Source organism: Lepidochelys kempii, unplaced genomic scaffold (genome assembly GCF_965140265.1).
Source record: "Lepidochelys kempii isolate rLepKem1 unplaced genomic scaffold, rLepKem1.hap2 scaffold_119, whole genome shotgun sequence".
Lineage (NCBI taxonomy): Eukaryota > Metazoa > Chordata > Testudines > Cheloniidae > Lepidochelys > Lepidochelys kempii.
Genome location: NW_027333598.1, coordinates 26,951 through 53,381, shown reverse-complemented (window position 1 = coordinate 53,381; position 26,431 = coordinate 26,951). Strand labels below are relative to the sequence as shown.

The following is a 26,431-nucleotide window of genomic DNA, read 5'->3' as shown; positions in this document are numbered from 1 at the left end:
AAAGGAAGTATTTCTTCACACAAGGCACAGTCAACCTGGGGAACTCCTTGCCAGAGGACGTTGTGAAGGCCAAGATAATAATAGGGATACAAAAAAAACAAACAAACACCATGAGAAATCTATTGAGGACAGGTCCGTGAATGGTTATTAGCCAGGATAGGCAGGGATGGTGTCCCTAACTTCGTTTGTCATAAGCTGTGAATGGGTGACAGGAGATGAATCACTTCATGATTCCCTGTTCTGTTCATTCCCTCTGGGACACCCGGCGCTGGTCACTGTCGGAAGACAGGACACTGGGCTAGATGGACCTTTGGTCTGTCCCAGTGTGGCCGTTCTTAAATACCAGGGAACCTAGTGAGTCCAGTGCAATGGGAGGGAGTAGGAAAATCCCTGGGTGTGGAGAACAGGAGATATTTGACACTGTGCGATTCTGCTCCTGTGCTCTCTTCCCACAGCGTTCAGCAGCAGGGGAGGGTCGCTGGTCGTGTGTGTGTCACTGGCATGCTGGGGTGATGCTGGAACAGGACAGAGCAGAGGTGGCATTGTGGGGGTGGCGTGAACCTCATCTCTTCAGTTCCCCTTCGAAGAACCAAGGGGACAGAAACCCTTACCCAGCGAGGTCACAGTCTCATAGGTCTCCTGCATGACGTCTCTGGAGAGGGCTCTCTGAGCGGGGTCCAGCAGAGCCCCCTCTTCCCTGGTGAAATACACAGCCACCTCCTCGAAGGTCACCAGCCCCTGAAAGAGCCAGAGCCCCACACTCAGGACCTGCTGCCCCACTCACAGCCCCACTATTCACGGGGGAGAGGAGCCAATCAAACGGAAACTCTGGGTGGACCGCAGCCAACAGAGTCCCACCCCCACCCCACTCAGACCACCCAGGAAACACCAGGGTGAGGGGGCGAAGAGACACCCCTCCTCTCTCCCAGCAGATCCATCACACACCTACTAGCCACAGACTGATACCGGAGATGCTGCCCCGAGCAGAGTCTAGGGAGAGATCTCTTGTCGGAAGCCCAACACCCTCCTCCTTGTGAGGAGCTGGATATGAGGCAGGGGAATCTCCCCTAAGCCTGACTGGTGGCTTCCCCCTTCATATTTAAAGGCACCCACTGGTTAGTTGGGTCAGGCTCCAGCACTAGGAGTCTGGTCCTTTTCCCCAGCCCCATTTACGTGCGTTATTTTCTGTTCACCAAATTGGAGCATTTCCACCTCCGAACCTCATGGGTCTGTTCCAAGAATCTAGGCCACTTATTAAACAACTCCCAGCAGGTCTGCCACCCCCTGGTCTCCTCCCTTTCTCCACCCTGTGCATTTCCTGTCCCCGCTCCAACCTCCAAACCAGACGGTGCAAACCTTCCCCTCTCCCGTGTATTTGCTGTCCCTCTCCCTCCTGCAGGAACAAATCAGAACCCCCCCAATAATCCCTACCTGAGCTGGCTCCTCTGCAGCCATGTCGCTCCCCTGTCCCATGGGAGGACGGGATGAACCGGAACGAAACGTGAGTGTCGTTCTGCAGCCCGGCCGGGCGAGAAGGGCCGTTGTGGAGGTTTGGGAATGGGCATTAGTTCATTTCACATCACGCTTCCCCCAGGCTCTTTCCCTGCAGAGCGAGATCTGAGATTCTGCCGTACTGAGAAAATGCTAAAAGAAAAGGAGTACTTGTGGGACCTTAGAGACTAACCAATTTATTTGAGAATAAGCTTTCGTGAGCTACAGCTCACTCCATCGGATGCATACCGTGGAAACTGCAGCAGACTTTATATACACACAGAGAATATGAAACAATACCTCCTTCCGCCCCACTGTCCTGCTGGTAATAGCTTATCTAAAGTGATCATCAAGTTGGGCCATTTCCAGCACAAATCCAGGTTTTCTCACCCTCCGCCTCCCACACAAATTCACTCTCCTGCTGGTGATAGCCCATCCAAAGTGACAACTCTCTACTTAATCTCTGGATTACAGCAGAGACCTGGCCCCTCCTGCCAGGCTAGGCCCACAGACACACTTTTAACCTCCTTTCTCCCTCCTGCATCCCAAAACAAAGTCTCTGAACGCAATCCTAGAAAAAAGCAGAACCAAAGGAGTCCCTTTCGAGGATTCCCTCTGACACTGACCCCACGGCAGCCACACCCCAGCAGGAGGAACATGGAGTCAGGAACTGGGTTTTCCTCTCTCTCATCCTCGTCTCGTCCACAGGAAAGTGATTCTCCCCACAGTGCAGTAATACATCTGTCTGGGCAGATGAGAGAGCTGGAAATCTCTTTCAAAACTCTTTTATCCCACGGACCCTGTCAGTCTCTCTATCTCCTTTTCCCTGTGCCCTCTCCATGCCTGTCTGCTCGGAAACTCTCATTCCTGGGTTGTTTGCTCCCGCATGGCTGGATTTGCTCCTGCAAATGGCAGGAGAAATGGGGTGGGGGGCTGTTTGTGTAGAGTCATTTTATAGTCCTTCACTGTCTGCCTGGGATTTCCCCATTGCCTGCCTACGACCCCCACCTGCCCTCCACCAGGATCTGCCAGCCCATTTGCCTGGGACCCCCTCCTCCTCCCAGCAGGACCTCCTGACACTTTACAGGAGGACTCCTCACTCTGCGCCAGGGACCGCCCCACCACAGTGCTGTTCACTGGGCATGGCAATGGTCCCAGGAGCCAGCTGGGCAATCCCAGACAGAGCCCCTGGCACAGCACCAGGCAGCGTCTAATCCCCTGCCCCACCTGCCCAAGAGATCCCCACCCCCACTGGTCTGCAGCCAACAGGCCCCCAGCGATACCCACCTCCAGGACCCATAGCCTTAGGGCTGGGCACATCAGAACTACCCCCCGAAACCCCAAACCCTCCAGAACCCACCAACCTGACTAGGGTCCCCCCTGCCCAGCCACCCAGAGGCCTCCCCCTACCACAATGCCCCTTCAGCTCCCGCTGCAATCTCCCCACACAGACATGCCCCCCCCAGCAACAGTGTTCCCTCACAGTGTCTGACAAATGGACAGAAAGTTATCACAACCCCCTGCTGGCCGGTCACACAGGCAGGGAGAGCCCGGGGGGATGCCTCTTTAACAGGAGAAGGGAAGCCATGGAGGGCCAAAATAAGTAAGAAATTTCCATACTCTGTCACTAGCAAATAATGGCCACCGTGGATCCACCCCAGAGTTGGCTACAGCTTTGCACTGCCGGAAGCCCCCCCTCACGGAGACCCTTTGTCATGGGGTTTGGGATACTTCTGGACCACGCTGCACTCAGAGGGACCTCCTCATCCCGTGCCTGCTGGAGAAAAGAAAAGGGTCCAGCCAACTCGACCTATTCGACATTGGTGAGGCCTCTATTCGACATTGGTGAGGCCTCATCTGGAGTACTGTGTCCAGTTTTGGGCCCCACACTACAAGAAGGATGTGGATAAATTGGAGAGAGTCCAGCGAAGGGCAACAAAAATGATTAGGGGTCTGGAACACATGAGTTATGAGGAGAGGCTGAGGGAGCTGGGATTGTTTAGCCTGCAGAAGAGAAGAATGAGGGGGGATTTGATAGCTGCTTTCAACTACCTGAAAGGGGGTTCCAAAGAGGATGGCTCTAGACTGTTCTCAATGGTAGCAGATGACAGAACGAGGAGTAATGGTCTCAAGTTGTAGTGGGGGAGGTTTAGATTGGATATTCGGAAAAACTTTTTCACTAAGAGGGTGGTGAAACACTGGAATGCGTTACCTAGGGAGGTGGTAGAATCTCCTTCCTTAGAGGTTTTTAAGGCCAGGCTTGACAAAGCCCTGGCTGGGATGATTTCACTGGGAATTGGTCCTGCTTCGAGCAGGGGGTTAGACTAGATGACCTTCTGGGGTCCCTTCCAACCCTGATATTCTATGATTCTATGAACTCTCCTGTTACCAACTGGGAACCACCCATCCCCCAAACAGGGGGAGGCCCCTGGCTTTGATGGGTATTGAATATATGGCTAGTCTCTTTTATCAGCAAACATTTTTAACAGAGAGAAAGGAGGGAACAAATGATTCTCAAAGGAGAAGGAAAGATGATCATTGTTGCAGGGGGGTTAATTTCCCAACCAGGATGGAGAAGCTCTCAGGGCGACAGGTTCCCCCCAAAGAAGGACAAGTTGCTAGGATTTAGAGACATGGGGAACAGCCCCAAACTCGAGAGGATTTTTAATTGACATTTGATAATGACATCGTAAGAGGGAAACCTGAGATTTGAGATCAGTGTTCAGAAATGAAAGAGAAAGGTTGGAAATCTAAGGGATTTTGGATCCATTTATGCAAATTATAGAGAGGAAAGTGGAAAATGAGAGGGATTTTAGAGCAGTTGTTGATAGGAGGTTGTCACGGAGTCCCTGGGCGATGCTCTGGAACTGCTCCCTACGAAGCCAGGCAGGACTCTGGGGAAGTCGCCTTTCTGTGAGCAGCCTGTCTGCAGGACACACAGCTCACCCGGCTTCCACCTTCCTGGGTCTGACCTCGGACCATTCAGCATCCTCTGCCCCTCCATGCGCTTCCCACAGCGAGTCCGCTCAGGCAGGGCTCCTGGGGAAGCCAGAGGGTCCTGCCCCCCAACTCCGCAGTCAGACGGGACTCTCAGCCAGCCAGTAAAACAGAGGTTTATTAGATGACAGGAACATGGTCTAAAACAGAGCTTGCAGGTGCAGAGAACAGGACCCCTCAGCTGGGGCCATTTTCGGGGGGGCAGTGAGCCAGACAACCACGTCTGCCCTTCACTCCATGTCCCAGCCAGCCCCCAACTGAAACTCCCTCCAGCCCCTCCTCCTCTGGGCTTGGTTCCTTTCCCGGGCCAGGAGGTCACCGGATCCCTTTGTTCTCCAACCCTTTAGCTCTCACCTTGCAGGGGGGAAGGGCCCAGGCCATCAGTGGCCAGGAAACAGGGTGTCGGCCATTCTCTGTGTCCAGACTCCTGCACACACCTGCCCTCTAGGGCTCTGCAATGATCATACACCCTTATCCCACCACCTAGATACTTAAGAAGTACCTAGGGGAAACTGAGGCACCCGCACACTATTCAGAGGAAACATTAAGAACATTAAGAACAGTCCCACTTTGTCACAGAGGTAAAAGCTGAGTGTATTTCCCACCACTGTTTGGTCAATGAATAGAAATGGGCAACATTGGCAAACGTTTTAGATCCATATTCAGGAATCTGAGAAAAGGTGTAAATCTGAGATTTTCGTCGTAATTTATAATTACGGAGACAGGGAAAGCTCTCAGGGGCATATTCAATTAGAAGTAGACAACTAGAGTAAAAGTGGGGCAAACTTTTTTATCAATCTTTGAGACGTACAGAGAAAACGTGTCACAAACTACGCAACTGAGAACATGGGATAAACGCCAAGACCGGGGGGGCTTTTATGTGGCTATTAAAGAACTAGCTGGAAAAGGGGGGACCGTTCGTCATATAAAATCCAGCCTGTCCAATACATAAACAGAGAGTGATCGTCGTCGTCCCCCCGGCCCCGGTCACCTGGGCAGCAGGGAGCCCTCTGAGGGGCTGACTGAAGGGGGTGGGGGGGGGAGCTGGAGGGCTCCCTGGGGGAGGGGAGGGGGCGGTAGTGGGGGATGGGCAGGTGGGGGGCAGGTGGGGGCTGGGGGCAACGGTGCGGCAGTTGGGGGCATCAAGTGGGACTGGGAAGCGGGGATCGGGGGCAGCCCCATGGGGGACACGTCCCCTCCCTTCCCCGCCCCGGCAGAGACCCGGCGTCTCCTCCCACCCCCACGCCGGGGCAGCCAGGTTGGGGGATGGCTCCGGGCTCCAACTTCCCACCGACACCCCGGGACAAACCGCTGCGGATAAAACGGGGGGGGAGGGAAATCCCGCCCCCCCCACGGGAGGGGAGTTTCAATGGACATGTGAGGAGGAGGGAGAGACGGGGGGGGGATCAGGGGAGACCAGAGAGCGGATCAATGGGGGGGTGGGGGGGAGTTTACAGCCACGTGGGAGCTACCGAGAGGGAAAAGGGGAAAACTGGGGGGCATTTGTGCCCGTGGGGGGGAGGGGATCCAATTAACTCCCCCGCCGCCCCCCACTTCCCCCCCGGGAATTTCCTGGCTGCACAGAGACAGTTCAACCCCCACCCCCCGCAACTCCGGCTTCTCCCCCCAACACCCCCCAAGGGACCCCGCCCGCCGGGCCCCAGTCTCTGCCCCCCCCAATCCCAGCCGTGCCGGGGGCAGAGAGTCACTTTCCTGCCCCCCCACCAGCGCTCCCCCCCTGCGGGGTCTCCCACTCACCGGGTCGGGGGCGGGCAGAGCCGGGGCTGGTCCCAGCTGGACAAAGCCCCCCCCGGCCGGGCACGGGGGGGTTAATGACGGGCCCCCCCAGCACAGACCCCGGAGCTGCTCCTCCAAGAGACCCGACACGAGGCAGCGCCTGGGGGCGGGGCCTGGAGCAGACCGGGGGCGGGGCAGCGCCTGGGGGCGGGGCCTGGAGCGGATCAGGGGCGGGGCAGCGCCTGGGGGCGGGGCCTGGAGCAGACCGGGGGCGGGGCAGCGCCTGGGGGCGGAGCCCGGAGCAGACAGGGGCGGGGCAGCGTCTGGGGGCGGGGCCTGGAGCAGACAGGGGCGGGGCAGCGTCTGGGGGCGGAGCCCGGAGCAGACCAGGCGCTGCCTCGTGTCGGATCTGTAGGAGGAGCAGCTGCGGCTCCCCTCCGGGGTCTGTGCGGGGTGGGGCCCGTCATTAACCCCCCCTGTGCTCCGGTGAGTGGGAGACCCCGGTGGGGGAGCACTGGGCGGGGGGGGCAGGAAAGTGACTCTCTGCCCCCTACCTGCCCAACCCCCACTGCCGCCCCCTCCCCGCCCCCAGGGAGCCCTCCAGCTCCCCCCCCGCCCCCTCCAGTCAGCCCCTCAGAAGGGCTCCCTGCTGCCCAGGTGAACGGGGGCCGTGGGGGGGGGACCATCACTTTCTGCTTATGTATTGGACAGGCTGGATTTTATATCACAAACGGTCCCCCCTTTTCCAGCTAGTTCTTTAATAGCCACATAAAAGCCCCCCCGGTCCTGGCGTTTATCCCATGTTCTCAGTTGCGTAGTTTGTGACACGTTTTCTCTGTACGTCTCAAAGATTCCTCAAAAATACCCTCAACGTTTGCCCCACTTTTACTCTAGTTGTCTACTTCTAATTGAATATGCCCCTGAGAGCTTTCCCTGTCTCTGTGATTATAAATTACGACGAAAATCTCAGATTTACACCTTTTCTCAGATTCCTGAATATGGATCTCAAACGTTTGCCAATGTTGCCCATTTCCGCTCTATTCATTGACCAAATAGTGGTGGGAAATACACTCAGCTTTTACCTCCTATCAACAACTGCGATAAAATCCCTCTCATTTTCCACTTTCCTCTCTATAATTTGCATAAATGGATCCAAAATCCCTCAGATTTCCACCTTTCGAAAGGTCCATCTAGCCCAGTGTCCTGTCTTCCGACAGTGACGAGCGCCAGGTGTCCCAGAGGGAATGAACAGAACAGGGAATCATGAAGTGATTCATCTCCTGTCACCCATTCACAGCTTATGACAAACAGAAGTTAGGGACACCATCCCTGCCCATCCTGGCTAATAACCATTCACGGACCTGTCCTCAATAGATTTCTCATGGTGTTTTTTGGTTTTTTCTTTGTAACCCTATTATAATCTTGGCCTTCACAACGTCCTCTGGCAAGGAGTTCCCCAGGTTGACTGTGCATTGTGTGAAGAAATACTTCCTTTTGTTTCTTATAAACCTGCTGCCTATTAATTTGATTGGGTGATTCCGAGTCCTTGTGTTATGGGAAGGAGTAAATGACACGTCCTTATTTACTTTCTCCACGGCAGTTTTGATTTTATAGACCTCTCTCATATCCCCCCTTTGTCTGTTTTCCAAGCTGAATAGTCCCGGTCTTTTTAATCTTTCCCCGTACAGAAGAGTTTCATACCTGTAATCATTTGGGTTGCCCTTTTCTGAACCTTTTCCAATTCCAATATATCTTTTTTTGAGATGGGGCAACCACATCTGCAGGCAGTATTCGAGATGTGGGTGTACCATGGGTTTATATAGAGGCGATAGGATATTTTCTGTCTTCTTATCTATCCATTTCAGAATGATTCCCAACATTCTCTTTGCTTTTTGCTTGCCGTGGCACACTGTGTTGATGTTTTCAGAAAACTGTGCCCAGTGACTCCAAGATCCCTCTGTTGAGTGGACACAGCTCATTTAGAGCCCATCATTTTATATGTGTAGTTGGGATTTTGTTTTTCAATGGGCTGCAATATGGTGCTATCCTGACACCTAGTCCTGCTGAGATCCTGCATTCAGTGATATCCCTGCCCTTCCTGTTCCCGTTCTCATAAAACAAGAAGAGCATCCAAATGCGTGTTTACCTTCATTCCCTCAGCAGTCCTCATGCGAATCCCTGATCGGTTCCAAAGTGCATTAAAACCTTTGTTAAAGGGTTACCTCCTGGTGGTTATCAGGTCCTGTGAGTTTGTAGCCCAGAAAGACCCCCCTCAGTCAGCTCAAACTCAGCTGTTTATCCCCCAAAAGTCTGTCGTCTTCAGTCTTCTGAATGAGGGGAAATCCGTCACTACCCCTTTCTGCGTTGGGTAAAGCTTCAAAAGGTGGAGCTCTGCATAACCAGCCTTGAGATCTGGCATTCATCACCCTGTAGCGATACCAGCTTGCACAGGAAACCCATCCCGCAGCCCTTCCTGGTATCATGTGGCGCATCTCGGCATCATAGTCTGTGAAGAATTCATGCTTTCAAGGGCTGGCTTAGATATACAGATAACAGTCATAATTAGGGCAAGAGTTTGCAGGCAATGAAAAGAGAGTAATTGACAAACGTGAGCAATATCTAATCCTTTCAAGCCTGAAAGTGCCTTGGGGGGAGGGGACAGGAGCCGGCTGTGTGGGGGCGGTGGGGCTCAGATACTGGGCATTGAGAGCCTAGAGCCAGCTGTGCGCTGGAGAGACGGGGCATGAACCAGCTGTGTGCAGGGAGATGAGCAGGGGAGAGGTGCTGTGGACACGGCCGCGAGCAGCTGTGAGTGCCGTCCTCTCTGCAGCATGATGAGAGAGCCTGGCGTCCCACTGCCGATCCCAGACTTGTATGAGGAGGGAAGAAATTGGCATCAAGTCTCAACCGCAGCCAGCCTGTGCCCTGGGGAGGAGACGGGTGTTTCCAGGGAGAAATCTGGGGGATTGTGACCCTGCATGCCCCACCCACCCTCTGATCAGCAATTCCGGATATTAACGGTGATTCCAGAAACAAAGAGTAATTTTGGGAAAAAATGCAGTCCTAGCGACAATTTCCGGAAAACACTGGCCCTGGTTGTAAGATTAAATCCGATAGTCTCAAGATCTAGGCCTGTGTTGATCAGATCTGCCACTCTGCCTTCACGGAGTTCACTCTGCTGGTGGGTTGTACCCCTTCCCCCATTCTGTGTCTGCCTTGTCTATTTAGATTGTAACTTCTTCAGGACACGGGCCATCAACGCTTCTCGGTTTGTACTGTGCCAAGCAAAATGAGGACCCACTGTTAGTTGGCCCTTAGGCAGTAAGGTAATGAATATGATTTATAATAATCATCTCCTGGCACTTTGAGCCAAGGAAGCCGGCCTTGGGACGTTACTACTTAAAAGTGAGCTGGGTTTAAAAGCATGGAATATTCTTTGTGACAAGTATCCCACAAATTCCACTGACCTCCCTTGTTTTCTTTGCCTTGAGCAGGGTTTCCAGTTTCCAGAACTGATGTGATCTCGCAGCTGGAACGAGGGGAGGAGTCGTGCGTCCCAGACCTTCATGGTTCTGAGAAAAAAGTGCTCCCGAGAGCTGCCTTCATAGGTGAGGCATTGGTTAAACCAACCCCAAAACTGTCGGTGAATACAGGAAACATTTGGGATGCCCTACAAAGAGCTTGTGAGCTCTCCAAGTTCAGGATTGTTCCCTGCAGATGTGGAATCGTTAGGCAGAGGTCACTCATGGCTTCCCACCTATCCTGACTGACAACTGGCAGCAGGTCCCTCCCCAATCTCGCTGTCCCCTGAGATTTCTTCTGAGATACGGACCCAGAACTGATCCCTTCCTTTCTCTCCTCTGGGGAAGGTTGAAGGGAAAATCAGCTCCTGATAGGTTTGATCTGTCCTGTACATGTTTTCGTTCCTTCATCCCTTTTTCCATTCTTCTCTCTGAGATTTCCTTTCTCTCTGGCGCAGGCAGAGACTTACGTCTGGATTCTCTCGGTCTCCCGTCAGGTGTTGGGATGGTGAGTGAAAACGAGGAGGAACCCCAGCAGGAAGACGCTGAGCGAGTAGAAGCCCATGGGATGTTGTCAGGAAGGTCCAAAGGGAATGATTCTGGGAGCTGTGCACGCCCAGAAAAAACAAAAGCCTGTGAGAGTCAGCAGAGGCCAGAGGAAAACTTCGGTAGCCAGTCAGACCTTATTACACGTGAGAGAATGAACTTGGAAGGAACACGCTACACATGCCTCGAGTGTGGGAAAAGCTTCAAAGGGAGCTCGGACCTTCTCACACATCAGAGAATCCACATGGGTGAGAAACCTTACGCATGCTGTGTGTGTGGGAAATGCTTCAAGCAGAGCTCGCATCTCATTGAACATAAGAGAATCCACACGGGTGAGAAACCTTATGGATGCCCTGAGTGTGGGAAACACTTCAAGCAGAGCTCACACCTTATTACACATCGGAAAATCCACACGGGTGAGAAACCTTACGGATGCCCTGAGTGTGGGAAACACTTCAAGCGGAGCTCACAACTTATTACACATCGGAAAATCCACACGGGTGAGAAACCTTACGGATGCCCTGAGTGTGGGAAACACTTCAAGCAGAGCTCACACCTTATTACACATCGGAAAATCCACACGGGTGAGAAACCTTATGGATGCCCTGAGTGTGGGAAGCACTTCATTGACAGTTCATCCCTCCTCTCACATCAGCGAATCCACACAGGGGAGAGGCCCTACACATGCTCTGAGTGTGGGAAAAGATTCAATCACAGCTCTACCCTAATCACACATCAGAGAACGCACACAGGAGAGACCCCCTACATGTGCTCTGAGTGCGGGAAAAGCTTTAATCGGAGCTCTGTACTGACCACACATAGAAGAATCCACACAGGTGAGAAGCCTTATGGATGCTCTGAGTGTGGGAAACGCTTCAATCGGAGCTCATACCTTATCATACATCGGCGAATCCATATGGGTGAGAAACCTTATGGATGCCGTGAGTGTGGCAAACACTTCAATCAAAGCTCAGCCCTTGTCACACATCAGCGAATCCACACAGGAGAGAGGCCCTACACGTGCTCTGAGTGCGGGAAAAGCTTCAATCAGAGCTCTACCCTAATCAGACATCAGAGAACGCACACCGGAGAGAGGCCCTACACGTGCTCTGAGTGTGGGAAACGCTTCAATCGGAGCTCAACCCTTATTAGACATCAGAAAATCCACATAGGAGTGATCTGTAACAAATGCCTTGACTAGGGCTGGCCAAAGGTTTTTTTTTTCTTTCAAATCACATTTGCTAATTCCCACTTAGTGATCTGTGCCCCATCTTCACCGTGGTTACTCAGCTCCCCCAGATGAGTTGCCTGCTCCTGCCTTTTGCAGCTCACCCTTCTTTGGGGTCAGTCCTGTGATGTTTTCTATCAACTCCTTTCCTTTTGGGTCGAAGGAGCGTGTGTCCCTCCAGCCAGGAATGTTCATCAGCTCCAGGTGGGGGAGAGAGGTTTGTTCCCAACAAGCTACACTGAGGCAAAAACTACCCATGCCTTACATCCACTAGGACTGTACATGGCGTTGGCAGCTGAAGTCACTGATCTTGGTGTTAAAAGACAATTACAGTTGTCGTGCAGATGCAGGCGAGGTGCAGTGGTTGGCATTAGCTTTCCCCTTGACCTGACCTAAACTCCATCACATATCCTAGTCTAAACAAACCCTGCACATAACAGTTATACTGTTCCCCCATTTAAAAACAATTGTTAGTCATCAAGTTCCCCCACCAGGATCATATTGTTTCATTCCCAGTTGTCACAGTTCATCAGAGCGCTGTTGCTTCAGGTTTTCCTGAAGGCAGATATTTTTACTCCCGTTTTCCTCCCTTAAAATATATTGAAGTATAACAAAGAGCAGGAATAGGGAAGGGATAGGGAAAAATGTCTTTTCCCCTCTGTAACAACAGAAGAACATAGGGTAAATCAGAGGGATTCTCCATCACCATCTCTATCCCCCTGTTCTTCAATTGGTAAGATCAATATTTCCCGAAGGGGCTGGGAAGAGGATTCTCTAGTAAATGATTTGGAACTAAGCAAAAGACCCATTCATTTGCCTCCCAAAGCAGTTGTGGCCCATGCCCTGCAGGAGGTTGCTCCTGAAGATCTTCCCTTCCTAATCAGGTGCATGTTGCCTCTTATTTGGGAAATGCAATCCCTTCCTAGGTAGAGATGGGAAAAATGGAAGTGACATTTCTGTTCAGCTCACTCCTGGGAGATGCTGTAAATGTGTAGGAAATGACATCCATGAGGAATGTGATAGAGCTGCAGAAAGACACCCATTTTGAGTAGATACCTGACATTTGGTGTCTTAGAGGGATTCTAAGGCGCACCTGAATTTAGTCCCTTATTTAAATCTGTTGCACCAGATTAAAGAAACAAAAGGGCATATTTGGGGGAGTTCTACCTCAGTATCGCTACTGGTATGTCGTGTGGTTGGTGAAGAATTCTACGCCAGAGCCGTGTAAAATTGCTACAACTAAGGTCAAAGATTTGACAAGAACTCAGGTAGAAATGAGAGGTACGAGTGGTTGATTTTCACCCCAGAGATGGACGCTATGGTGACCTGTGGCCAAGGTAAACTGTTTTTAGAATTGCTCACACTTCTAAAGGATGCCATGATGAAACTGGGAACAACTGTCTTTTACCATTTGGATCCCAAGTTTCCTGAAGCACAGAGAGAAACAGCTGATTCCTTCAGAGCCATGCCATGCCTATGGGTCCCAAACTGGCTGCCTTGCTGGACAAGAAGCACTTCTGTGTTGGTTAAATGATGGTAGCCAATGAGGGAATGTAACAGATTCCAAGTTCAGACTGCAGGATACATGAATGCTGAGTCCAGAGTCTGTGGTTTGGTCTCTTAGTTTTGCTCTTGAGTCTAATGCATGTGTCTCACTTTTCCGCCTCCTGCTACTCTGAAAGATTAGAAAGTGTGAAAGTAGAGCACAGGTGGTTTTTCTCATGATGCAGCCTTCCCCTGTAGTGTGAGACCCCTTCCACCCACACTTCTGGGAGAAGACCCAGGGAGAAATGAACCCTCAGAAATGGAAGGCTCCTAGGTTATGGTCGAATGTGACTTCACACAGAGCTCACTGGGTGAAAATGGGAATTAAGAGAAAACTGCCCTAAAGGTTTATAGTTTGTAATCTTTGAAGAAATTGTTACCAGCAACAAGGAAATTGCACATGAAGTTTATTAGTGTAAGGTAAGAGGCTGATTCTGTGATCACTTTCAGTGTTACAGTATAATTCAGGTTTTCTTCTAGCCCCCTCCTCATGATGCAGCCTTCCCACGTAGTGTGAGACCCCTTCCACCCACACAGGTGAGCCAGAGAGTTCCCCAGGGCTCTTGTTCGCAAAGCAAAGATGTCACATTAGGCAGGAGATGTCAAGATCTACAATGGTGATGGGCGAGTGATGGGAGCTTGTCTGGGTGGTTGTTGTTTGGTTGTTTTTTTTCCATGTAATTTTTGTTTTGTTTTTGCAACTAGTTCTTTTTATAGCTGCTGAGCCCCCTTGTCCTTTTGAGCACAGCTCTTTAACCCTCAGGCCTGGCTCTGGAAACCTCAGAACCGGCTTTGCGTTTTTTTTTCATGTTTGCTATCTTTGGAGTTCTCACATCCACACGACATGCAGTTCACAGCAACGGATACTTTGAGAAACCTGCTGGGTGAAGCAGGCCTTTTCCAAACTGACATTGGCCCAAATTCTGCCTCAATTCAGCTGGATTGGGACACGTCTGTGTCAAAGGAGTGGTTCACACCTGATTTGCCCAGAGACCTCAGAGGAGGGGTAGTTAGATATAGGATAAGTAGGAATCGACAACAATGAAGTTAAATATAAAGGTGAAAGACCCTCACCTTGCAGGTCAGCAAGCCTGTTCTGTTCTTTCCCTCCAATGCATCTGGCACTGGTCGCTCTCAGGTAGCACACTGGGCTTGACAGACCATTGGTCTGACCCAGTCTATGACCTGTCGTGCGTTCTTATGGAAGCCCTCTGCGGCCTTCTCTACACGGGCAAGTTTCTGCACAGGAAAGCAGCTTTCTGCGGTGTAACTCCCGAGGTGCGCACACAGATTTCGTGATGCATGATAGAAAGGGGCCATGACAGGGACACACTGCCGTGCGGGGTCAAAGTGAAGGAGCTGTGACATGCCTACCACAAGGTGCAGGAGGCAAACTGCTGCTCCATATTGGGGGCTAACTAACCCCAGCATCACGGCAAGAATCTACCTAGCAGCTGGAGAAAAAGTATGAATGAGAGACAAAGACACCCCCACGTGGCCTGTCTCTTCCCCAATCTCAACACCTGGAAGATTGTCTGGAAGACTCAGAATTTGAACTGCGGAGATTGGTCCCAGGCTGAGAGGGAATTCAGTCTGTGTATTAAGAACTCAACATGGCCTGGAGCAACCAGTAAGTGAGAAAAGCTGTTTGATCCAATTCTTGCTTAGTATATTCAAATTAGAGTTTAGACTGGGAGTCTGTTTTCATTTGTTATGTAAACACTTTTGACCTCTGTGACCAATACTTATACTCAGTTAAAATCTAACTTTCTGCAGTTAATAAACTTATTTTACTATTTTATACTTACTCCTGAGTTTGTCCAAAGTGCTTGGGAAAGTTGCTCACATGACAAAGGCTGGTGCATGTCCCCTTTATTTTTGATGAAGTGGCGAACTAATTAATGAGCTTACACTTTTCAAGAGAAGGCCGTGAGCCGTGTAAGATGGTACATTTCTGAGGTGCAAGGCTGAGAGCTGGGGAGATATGCTGGTGTCTCTGTATAATTGAGGAGTGGTTTATAGAGCATTCATGCAACTGAGTTGGGTGCTTTGCTGCATGTTGTTGGCCAAATGATCATAGAATCCTAGGATATCGGGGTTGGAAGGGACCTCAGGAGGTATCTAGTCCAACGCCCTGCCCAGAGGAGGACCAATCCCCAACTAAATCATCCCAGCCAGGGCTTTCTCAAGCCTGACCTGAAAAACTTCTAAGGAAGGTGATTCCACCACCTCCCGAGGTAACCCATTCCAGTGTTTCACCACCCTCCTAGTGAAAAAGTTTTTCCTAATATCCAACCTAAATCTCCCCCACTGCAACTTGACCATTACTCCTTGTCCTGTCATCTGCTGTCACTGAGAATAGTCTAGATCCGTCCTCTTTGGATCCACCTTCATTTCGTTCAAAGCAGCTATGACATCCCCCCTCATTCTTCTCTTCCGTAGACTAAACAATCCCAGTTCCCTCAGCCTCTCCTCATAAGGCATGTGTTCCAGACCCCGAATCATTTTTGTTGCCTTTCGCTGGACTCTCTCCAATTTCTCCACATCCTTCTTGTAGTGTGGGGCCCAAAACTGGACACAGTACTCCAGATGAGGCCTCACCAGTGTCGAATTGAGGGGAAGGATCACATCCCTCGATCTGCTGGCAATGCCCCTACTTATACACCCCAAAATGGGACTTATACACCCCAGTCGTCTGGGACTTCCCCCGATCACCATGAGTTTTCAAAGATATTGGACAATGGCTCTGCAATCACATCCGCCAACTCCTTTAGCCCTCTCGGATGCAACGCATCCGGCCCCATGGACTTGTGCTCGTCCAGCTTTTCTAAATAGTCCCGAACCACTTCTTTCTCCACAGAGGGCTGGTCATCTCCTCCCCATGCTGTGCTGCCCAGGGCAGCAGTCTGGGAGCTGAGCTTGTTCGTGAAGACAGGCAAAAAAAGCATTGAGTACATTAGCTTTTTTCACATCGTCTGTCACGAGGTTGCCTCCCTCATTCAGTAAGGGGCCCACACTTTCCTTGGCTTTCTCCTTGTTGCCAACATACCTGAAGAAACCCTTCTTGTTACTCTTAACATCTCTTGCTAGCTACAACTCCAGGTGTGATTTGGCCTTCCTGATTTCACTCCTGCATGCCCAAGCAATATTTTTATACTCATCCCTGGTCATTTGTCCAATCTTCCACTTCTTGTGAGCTTCTTTTTTGTATTTAAAATCAGCAAGGATTTCCCTGTTAAGCCACAGTAATGTCCCGAGGTCCCCAAGTCCCATTGACAGCTGAGCTCTTCCTGCCCATTGAGCCCAGCAGAGACAGTGGGTGGGGGGTGAGTTTGTACCCAAATAACTGACAGAGCCAAGCAAAGAGCAAAGAAATGTTTCCTTCAGTCACTAGGTCTCTGTTTCTGTGGCTCACTCTCTCTCCCCTTCTCTGATAACGAGCAACGGTAAGAGAGGAAGAGGTTCAAACATGTGCTAGGTGGTGGCTAAGGTGGGATGAAAACCATCACAGAGCCCTCTACTGTGACACTGAGACGATCCCATTCTGACCTTTTACTGACACTTCTTTAATAACTAAAAAAAAAGAACAGGAGGACTTGTGGCACCTTAGAGGCTAACCGATTTATTTGAGCATAAGCTTTCGTGAGCTACAGAATGCATCCGATGAAGTGAGCTGTAGCTCACGAAAGCTTATGCTCAAAGAAATTGGTTAGTCTCTAAGGTGCCACAAGTCCTCCTTTCCTTTTGGCAGATACAGACTAACACGGCTGCTACTCTGAAACCTGAAGTCATTAATAACGGTTCCCCTGACGTACGTTGCTAAGATTATTTCAATAGCTCCTACACCGATACCTCCTGCCCCTTCTGGCTGGTTCATTGCGCTGTTTGGAACCTGCACCTAAAATTACACCCTCCCTGGGAGCAAGATTCAAAACTGCCCAAGGAAACCCCATTGGGTTTCAAGTGCCGCACAAGCAAGGAGGCAAAGGGACAGTACAGGGTCGCAGAGCTTCTCCTTTGTCCCAGGAAGAAGGGTCTAGTGGGCTAGATTAAGGGGGCTAATAGTCATGACTCCTGGGTTCTATTCCTGGCTGTGGGAGGAAAGGGGTGTCGAGTGGATTAGAGTGTGGGGGGGACCTAGGAGTCAAAGAGAAAACACCTCCCTTGTGTTCAGCTTCAATGCCTTTCAGCAGGGGCTGGCAGCTCCAGCCAGTCAATGCAGGGGAGAGGGCCGAGTGTATCTCTGCACCCTGAGTCCAGGGCAGGCCCTCTCTCTCCCCCACATAGAGAAACTGGCCCTGCTGCAAAGTGACCCCTGAGAACCAGCAACCTCCAGGACAGAGGGTTTGGCCCTCAGAGCAGGGAATGTGTCCCCCATGCTGCCGTTAGGCCCCTGGAGGCTCTGGAAACAGGAGGGCTCTGAGCGTAACCCATCCCAAACAGCCCCCGTCTGGGGATGTAGCTCAGTGGTAGAGCGCATGCTTTGCATGAATGAGGCCCTGGGTTCGATCCCCAGCATCTCCAAGTTCTCTTTTCACCCTGCTGCTTTGCTCAGGCCCAGAGGGGATGTGGCCCACATGTGGTCTCCCTGCAGGAGTTTCAGTCCTGCTCAGTGCGTGGCAGGTGCCAATTGCACGGAAGGTCTGTGGGAGTTTCTGCTCCTAAGTCACCTTGGTACATTTAAGATTCCCACCCAAGGGGTGGCTTGGGACAGTCGCAGATGAGAAGGGGGAATCCTCCAGCCCTGGAGGGAAAGGTCCCATCTGCCCAGACTGAGGGGCAAGGAGACGGAGGGGCAGTCCGTGCTCAGAGAGGAGAGAGCTCAGTGATTTACACCCACCAGGGGACACTGTCTTTTTGAGGCGGGTGCAGCTGGCTTGGGATGGTGCTGATGATGGATAGAAAACAGGCTGGAGTCAATGACAGATGGGACCACAGAAGGGGAAGGAGAAGGGCATCTCCATAGAAGGTCCTGGGTGCTCAGATACCCCAGTTCTAGGTACCCTGGCCTGTCCCAGAGAGAAAAGACAAAGAGGGGCCCAGCCCCCCGACAGTCATCCCATGGACAAGAATCTGGTTGGGAGTGGAGTGAAGGTTCCCGCTGGACAAAGGGAAGCTGAAGTCCCCCAGCATCCTGGAATTTAAGCAATGCAAGCTTCAAACCCTGCACGGGTGGAGCCTGAGGGGCACCCGCAGAAGGTTGGGCTGGACAGGGGCAACAGGTTTCTACAAGTTTTGGTGGTTTCCAGAATGGGACCAAGTCCTGCCTCCCCATCCACCTCCCCCCACATCTGCCTAAGGCTCTGGGAGGGAGTTTGGGTATGGGAGGGAGAGGGAAAGGGGTTGGTCTCTGGGAGGGAGTTTGGGTGTGGGCTGTGGGTTGCGGCAGGGGGTTGGGGTGCAGGAGGGAATGCAGGGTGCGGGGTCTGGGCTGGGGCAGGGGGTTGGGGTGCAGGAGGAGGTGTGGGGGCAGGCTCTGGGAGGGAATTGCGTGTGTGGTGTGGGCTCTGGGCTGGGGCAGGGGGTTAGGGTGTGGGAGGGGGTGAGGGGTACAGGCTCTGGGAGGCAGTTTGGGTGCAGGTGTGGGGTCTTGGCTGGGGCAGGCCGTTGGGTGCAGGAATGGGTGGGGTGGCCAGGTTCTGGGAGGAAGTTTGGGTGCGTGGTGTGGGCTCTGGGTTGGGGTCGGGGGTTGGGGTGCAGGAGAGGGTGCAGGTTGGGCTCTGGGAGGGAGTTTGGGTGTTGGGTGTGGGCTCTGGGCTGGGGGAGGGGGTTGGGGTGCAGGAGAGGGTGCAGGTCGGGCTCTGGGAGGGAGTTTGGGTGCATGGTGTGGGCTCTGGGCTGGGGGAGGGGGTTGGGGTGCAGGAGAGGGTGCAGGTCGGGCTCTGGGAGGGAGTTGGGTGCAGGGGGTGGGCTCTGGGCTGGGGAAGAGGGCTGGGGTGCGAGAGCAGGTGTGGGGGGAGGCCTGTGGGAGGAAGTTTGGGTGTGGGCTCTGGGCTGGGGCATGGGGGTAGGGTGCAGGAGGGAGTGCAGGGGGCGGACTCTGGGAGGGAGTTTGGGTGCAGGGGGGTGGACTCTGGGCTGGGGCTTGGAGTGTGGGAGAGAGTGAGGGTGCAGCTCTTACCTCAGGCATCTCCCAAAAGCGACCCACACCCCCCTCTGGCAGCAGCTCCTAGGTGGAGGGTCTCTGCCCATCGCTGCCCACGGACACCACCCCAGCAGCTCCCATTGCCACAGATGGCAGAGTCGGCCCTCGGGGCGGGGGCAGCGTGTGGAGATCCCCCCATCCCCGGGGCTGCAGGGACGCGCCAGCTGCTTCCGAGACTGGCAGGCCACACGGAGTGTAAGCAGTGTCAGGGTGAGCCTCACCCTTACATCTGGTGGTGAGGTCTGGCAAGTTGTGGAAAAGAACTTCAGGGGCCGATCTCATTTGCATAGGCACACCCACCCCGCCTAGAACGAGGCCATAGCTGCCCAAATGGTCACTTTGGCTGCTGTGGGATCCCCAGTGTCTCTGTTATTGGGGCAGGAAGAATAAATTGTTATTACCCTGATTATGGGAACTGTGCTGGGAACTGTACTTGGCCTTTTGTTATGATGGAGGGACTCACCATCAACTAAGTAGCACTCGCTAGGCAAGGGTCATGGGTTCCAAAATGCTGTGAATGGAGAGAGGTTGGGGGTAAGTATTAATACTTGGTGCCATGGGTCCCTTGGTGATGGTCTTACATGCTAATTGCTCTTCCTTTTCTCTCCACTGTGGAATCTCAGAGCTAATTTTGATTCCGTTAGGACTCTAGTTACAGGCTGCGAAGCTCATTTCGGGCTAATGGTGTCCCAGCACTGAGGCTCCCCTACTACAAGCTGACTTCACCAAAGAGCTGAACTGAGTAAGAGCCGAAATCACTGAGCGTTGTGTTCAGTAGTGGGGGAGCCTGAAGATCTATTGTGGAGAAGTTTGCGGGACGGCTGGAGTGCCTTGTGGACAGGCTGGTGGAGCAGTTCATGGGACGGCGGGAGCTGCTGGTGGGCCGCGGAGCTGAGCGAAGCAGTTTGTGGGGCGGCTGGTGGAGCGGAGGCCTATGGAGCTGTGGGGCAGTCAGCTTCAGATCATGTAAGGTGCCTTTTACCCCCGCCCCCATCTCCACCCAGGTTGGGAGGTAAAGCTCTGCAGATAAACTTTTGAACTTTGGGGCTGCCCTGACCAGGGACAGAGACTTTTGGGTCATTGGACTTTTGGGATTTTGGGTGATTTGGGGTTGCTGGACTCAAGAACCAAAGGGAAAGGGCATGCCCCAATTTGCTTGGGGTGGGTTTTTTTTTGCTCGTGGGTTGTGTTATGAATCCTGTTGGTGCTGTTTCCTCAACATAATGCCACATCGTTTCTCTCTGTTATAAAAAGGCTTTTTGCTACACTCAGACTATGTGCTTGGGAGAGGGGAAGGATTGGCTCTGGGAGGCGCCCAGCGGGGGTGGTACATATTTGTCCCAGGTCACTGGGTGGGGGCTCGAGCCGGTTTGCACTGTGTTATTGGAATGGATCCCCTAGATATTGAACCCGGCCCTTGTTGCTGCCAACTCTGACGGGCAGAAGGGTTACACGGAGCGAGGGTGGGCAGGAAGCCGCCTTAGCCCCCTTGTGCTGCCGGTGATGGCGGTGGGGGGTCCCCGGGCCCTTTTAAATTGCCCGGGGGCAGCAGGCGGGGCTGGGGGAGACACCGGGCCACGGACTTTGGTGGAGCCAGGCCCCCGTGGTCTTATGTTGCTGGAGTATGGGCACCAGGGGCCCAGATGAGGCGCCTCCCCTGCGGCTGGAGGAGCATGGGTGCTAATCCACGTTTCGGCGGGTTGGTTTTTGGAAGGTTAAATGAAGGCAGCCTCTACTCTGGGCTTGCCCAGTTTCAGGGCCTGACGCTGCTTTGCACAACGATGAATCTCGGAACAGGCCATCAATGAAATGACGGCAGAACCTGAGGAAGGAAAAGCCTCCGGGTTCGTCTGTGGGCCTTGATGCCGAACGGGAGCCGTAATTTGACTCGCTTTGTGGCTGCGGCCGGTAAAATGTCAGGACAAAGTCGTCCCAGTGATTGTGACACTGGGTTTGAGGCGGCTTTGGTCTTATTAAAATGTAACTAGCATGGAACACTTGTGTTTTTAAAGGTGGCTTCCCCAAGCAATCCCAAGTTGTTCTTCCCAGAGCTGGGTGATGGTGGGCAGCAGGGGATCTCCCCAGTCTGTGGGGGAATCTCTCTGGGCCCCACTGTTAGTTCTCCAGCCTTTCTCCCCCTAACCACACACACCCCTCCCCTCTCCATTATCAATGCTTTACAGCGACCCCTCCCTCCCCTTATGGGATACAGACTCTCGGTGACAGACACTGACTGGGGCTCCCCTCTGCATAGCCCCAATGGGGAAGGAAAGGGACCGATGGGGGAGGAAGAAGACGGGCAGAAGGAGTCAAATGCGGCTAAACCAGAATAGGGGAGATTTTCTTCCTGTTAAAATGGACTGGAGTCTCATTGCTGGAAAGCCACATCTTGAGTGAGGTTTGCCCTAGTTTCCATTACCCCATGGAGCTTCCCCAGCTTGCTTGTCCTAATTCACATGGAAAGTGCCATGAGAGGAAGGTCTGAAATGTGGACGTTGGTGCAAAGCTGTGCTGCCCAGTGCAGTCGTCTGGGAGCTGACCTTGTTCGTGAAGACAGAGGCAAAAAAAGCATTGAGTATGTTAGCTTTTTCCACATCCTCTGTCACTAGGTTGCCTCTCTCATTTAGTAATGGGCCCACAGTTTCCTTGGCTTTCTTCTTATTGCCAAAATACCTGAAGAAACCCTTCTTGTTACTCTTAACTTCGCTCGCTAGCTGCAACTCCAGGTGTGATTTGGCCTTCCTGATTTCACTTCTGCATGCCTGAGCAATATTTATATACTCATCCCTGGTCATTTGTCCAATCTTCCACTTCTTGTAAGCCTCTTTTTTGTGTTTAAGATCAGCAAGGATTTCTCTGTTAAGCCAAGCTGGTCGCCTACCATATTTACTATTCTTTCTACACATCGGGATGGTTTGTCTCTCTAACCTCAATAAAGATTCTTTAAAATACAGCCAGCTCCCCTGGACTCCTTTCCCCCTCATGTTATTCTCCCAGGGGATCTTTCCCATCAGTTCCCTGAGGGAGTCAAAGTCTGCTTTTCTGAAGTTCAGAGTCCGTATTCTGCTGCTTTCCTTTCCTCCTTGTGTCAGGATCCTGAACTCGACCATCTCATGGTCACTGCCTCCCAGGTTCCCATCCACTTTTGCTTCCCCTACTAATTCTTCCCGGTTTGTGAGCCACAGGTCAAGAAGAGCTCTGCCCCTAGTCGGTTCCTCCAGCACTTGCACCAGGAAATTGGCCCCTACACTTTCCAAAAACTTCCTGGATTGTCTGTGCACCGCTGTATTGCTCTCCCAGCAGATATCAGGATGATTGAAGTCGCCCATGAGAACCAGGGCGTGCGATCTAGTAGCTTCTGCGAGTTGCCGGAAGAAAGCCTCATCCACCTCATCCCCCTGGTCTGGTGGTCTATAGGAGACTCCCACCACTGCATCACTCTTGTTGCTCAGGCTTCTAAACTTAATCCAGAGACTCTCAGGTTTTTCTACAGTTTCATACTTGAGCTCTGAGCAGTCATACTGCTCCCTTACATACAGTGCAACTCCCCCACCTTTTCTGGCCTCCCATGGGGAGGATGGACGAGAACACCACTTGCACCTCAAACTCCTTTATCCTTCTTCCCAGAGCCACGTAGTCCGCAGTGATCCGCTCAAGGTAATTCTTGGCAGTATCATTGGTGCCCACGTGGAAAAGCAGGAAGGGGTAGCGGTCCGAGGGCTTGATGAGTCTCGGCAGTCTCTCCGTCACATCGCGAATCTTAGCCCCCGGCAAGCAGCAGACTTCTCTGTTTTCCCGGTCAGGGCGGCAGATAGATGACTCAGTCCTCCTGAGGAGAGAGTCCCCGACCACCACCACCCACCTCCTTCTCTTGGGAGTGATGGTCGTGGAACCCCCAACCCTAGGACAGTGCATCTCATGCCTTTCAACTGGTGGAGTCTCTTTCTGCTCCCTTCCCCCAGACGTATCATCTGGGTCACTCCCCGCAATGGTACCTGTGGAGAGAACATGAAAATGGTTACTTACCTGTGTCCGCTTTGCTGGTACATGGACTTTCCCCCTTCTTCTGGAGGTCACATGTTGCCAGATTTCTTCACACTCCTCCTGTCCCTGCTGCGCAGCCTGCTCTGAATCTTCAGAACCTTGTGCCCATAGAAGCATATCCTGACGTCTGTCCAGGAAATCTTCAGTTTCTCTTATGCAACGCAGGGTCGATACCTGTTGCTCCAGACCTTGAACCTTCTCTTCCAATATGGAGACCAGCTTGCACTTTGTACAGACAAAGTCGCTTCTGTCCTCTGGAAGAAAGACAAACATGGCACATCCAGTGCAGGTCACAACAGTTGAACACTCCCCATCCATATTACCTTCCTACTATGAGCTTCCTCCGGAGATGCAGTAATTCCTCAGAGAAGTCGTTAGGGTGTAAGCCTCAGTGGGCTCACTCCAGGTGAACTCCCAGGCAAACTCCTGCTGTTTGCTGCTCAGCTGGTTCCCCGCTGCTCAGCTGGTTCTTTAAGCACCGAGCCTAAAGCTCTTCCAAGCCTTCTTAGCGCAGCAGGCAGCACATCAATCTCATAATCTGAAGGTCCTGAGTTCAAGCGTCAGAGAAGGCAACTCTTCTTGCTCTCTGCTTTAGATTTTCTAACGTAAATCAGAGAAAAAAAGACTAGAACTGAGTGGTTTCTAGACACCCTCCCATCCATCTAACACACACACACAGACTTTTCTAACGGTACGTGTACAGTATGAAATTAGTTCAAAATTATTCGATTCGAAATTTCGGGAGCTATTTTAGACATTCAGGCTTCGGTGTCCCCACTAAAGCACGTGAATTCAGCAGAGTGCGTCCACAGTACCGAGGCTAGCATCGAACGTCAGAGCGGGTGCACCGTGGGTCGCTATCCCACAGTTCCTGCAGTCCCTGCCGCCCACTGGAATTCTGGGTAACGCTCCCAGTGCACGATGGGGCAAAAACATTCTTGCGGGTGTTTCTGGTGCGTGTCATCAGGAACCTATGGCGGACAATCGTTTCACGCCTTTTTGGCATGCAGACAGCATACTGCTTTCAGCAGACGGTGCACCGCTTGCTCTCCTGCAACTATGAATCCGCCTCTCATTTCCTCTCCCCTTCTCTACTATCTGCTCTTTCTCTTCCTCATCGAACTCTTCTGCCTCCAACTCTGCTCTCCCGCTGGTGCCACGCTTCCGAGCTTCTCCGGGTTGTCTGTCCTGGGCTCCTGCCTCCGTGAAAACCACGGAAGACAACCATTTCCCGCCTTTGTTCGGCTACCACGAACCAAACAGCACCTCTTCCCCTGCCACTCTGCTCTCCTATATTTCGCGCCCGTTTTCCAGGATTACCGGTGCAGGCGCCATGGAGCCCGCTCAGATCTCCGCTGCAGTTTTGAGCATTGTAAATACCTTGCGCATTATCCAGCAGTATGTGCAGTCCCTGCAAAACGGGGCGAGGAAACGACGACCGTGCGATTACTATACTGATGAGGACATGGACAAAGATGGCACGGCGTGTGGCAATTGGGAGATCATGGTGGCGCTGGGCCAGGTTCATGCCGTGGCACGCCGATTCTGGGCCCAGGAAACAAGCACAGACTGCTGGGGCCTCATCGCGTTGCAGGTGTGGGATGATTCCCAGTGGCTGAGAAACTTTTGTATGCGTAAGGGCCACTTTCATGGAGCTTTGCGACTTGCTGTCTCCTGCCCTGAAGTGCAAAGACACCAAAATGAGAGCCGCCCTCACAGTTCAGAAGTGAATGGCCATAGCCCTGCAGAAGCTTGCAATGCCCGACATCTAGCGGTCAGTCGGGAATAAGTTTAGAGTGGGCAAATCTTCTGTGGGGGTTGCTGTGATCCAAATAGCCAACACAATCATTGATCAGCTGCTATCAAGGGTCGTGACTTTGGGAAATGTGCAGACCAGTGTGGATGGCTTTAATGCGCTGGAGTTCCCTGACTGCGGCGGGGTGATAGACATAATGCATATCCCTCTCTTGGCCCCGGAACAGCGGGGCGGCCACTACATAAACCGCAAGGGGTACTCTTCCATGGTGCTGCAAGCCCTGGTGGATCACAAGGGACGTGGCGAAAGGGATGCACAAACAATCCAGTTGGGCCATTGCCCACAAGCTCACCCCAAGCAGCTTCGACTCCTGATGACTGTGATGCTGAGGTTCCTTAGACCCCTGTTCATATTTCAGACCCCAGCCGGTGCACCATCCCTGCCCAACCACTCACCATCTGCCCCAGGAGAACCAGCTGGTGGGCTGCATCCACAGGCAGGTAGTTTATGCCGCTCCCCTCAGAGCAGCAGCCACAGCTGTGCAGCTAATCCCCACATCTGGTTGCCGGGGATCCAGCTGGATTGTTTGGGCATCCCTTTCAAGACTTGCCCTCAACAACCTGGCAGCCCCCAGCTTTCTCATTGCTCTGTGGTTGTTTGCTCTGTGAAAGGGGCCTCTAGGAATTGGTATTTCCAGAGGCATTAAAGAATCATAAAGGAGAAGGAAAAGTTAATGCCTTAGAAAAGTCTGTGTGTCTGTGTTAGATGGATGGGAGGGTGTCTACAAAACACTCTGCTCTCGTTTTTTTTCTCGGATTTCCAGTGGTAATCAAGGTCAGCCTTTGCCAGCAGTTGACAAGAACATGTGAGAACAGTGGGGGCGGGAAATAAACATGGGGAAATAGTTTTACTTTGTGTAATGACCCATCCACTCCCATTCAAGCCTAAGTTAACTGTATCTAGTTTGCAAATTAATACCAATGATCACTACAAAAGGTTCCCCCCACCCCACCCGGCTCTCCTCCTGGTAATAGCTCACCTTACCTGATCACTCTCGTTACAGTGTGTCGGGTAACCCCCATTGTTTCATGTTCTCTGTGTATAGGAGTCTCCCCACTGTATTTTCCACTGCATGTATCTGATGAAGTGAGCTGTAGCTCACGAAAGCTCATGCTCCAATAAATTTGTTCGTCTCTAAGGTGCCACAGGTCCTCCTGTTCTTACTCATGGTGTTGTATCCCCATAGTGTGGCCATTTGGTGTCAGTCCTTTTAAATAAACAATGAGTTTTTTTCATAGAAACCATATTTTCCTCATACAGACACAGGAGTAGATTCATCTACAAAGGGAAGGTGATTCCAAGGCAGTTCCGGAGGGAGAAGGGAACGTTTTCAGCATCACTAAATTATTGTGTTGTACCTC

At 52.2% G+C, this 26,431-nt stretch overlaps 2 protein-coding genes and 1 non-coding gene across 3 annotated transcripts in view; 2 read left to right on the top strand and 1 right to left on the bottom strand.

The window, feature by feature from the left end:
- LOC140904471 (uncharacterized) overlaps window positions 1–26,431 on the bottom strand; it is a 70,592-nt gene that overhangs the window by 26,459 nt on the left and 17,702 nt on the right. The window lies entirely within an intron of this gene.
- On the top strand, window positions 10,447–11,493 carry LOC140904470 (uncharacterized). Its single transcript, XM_073326851.1, has one exon. The coding sequence runs from the start codon at window positions 10,447–10,449 to the stop codon at window positions 11,491–11,493; it is 1,047 nt and encodes a 348-aa protein (XP_073182952.1).
- TRNAA-UGC (transfer RNA alanine (anticodon UGC)) lies at window positions 17,518–17,589 on the top strand. Its single transcript has one exon. It is a non-coding gene; the product is annotated as a tRNA-Ala (tRNA).

Coding starts and splice junctions, on each gene's coding strand:
- LOC140904470 (XM_073326851.1), top strand. CDS start 10,447: ATGAACTTGGAAGGAACACGCTACACATGCCTCGAGTGTGGGAAAAGC.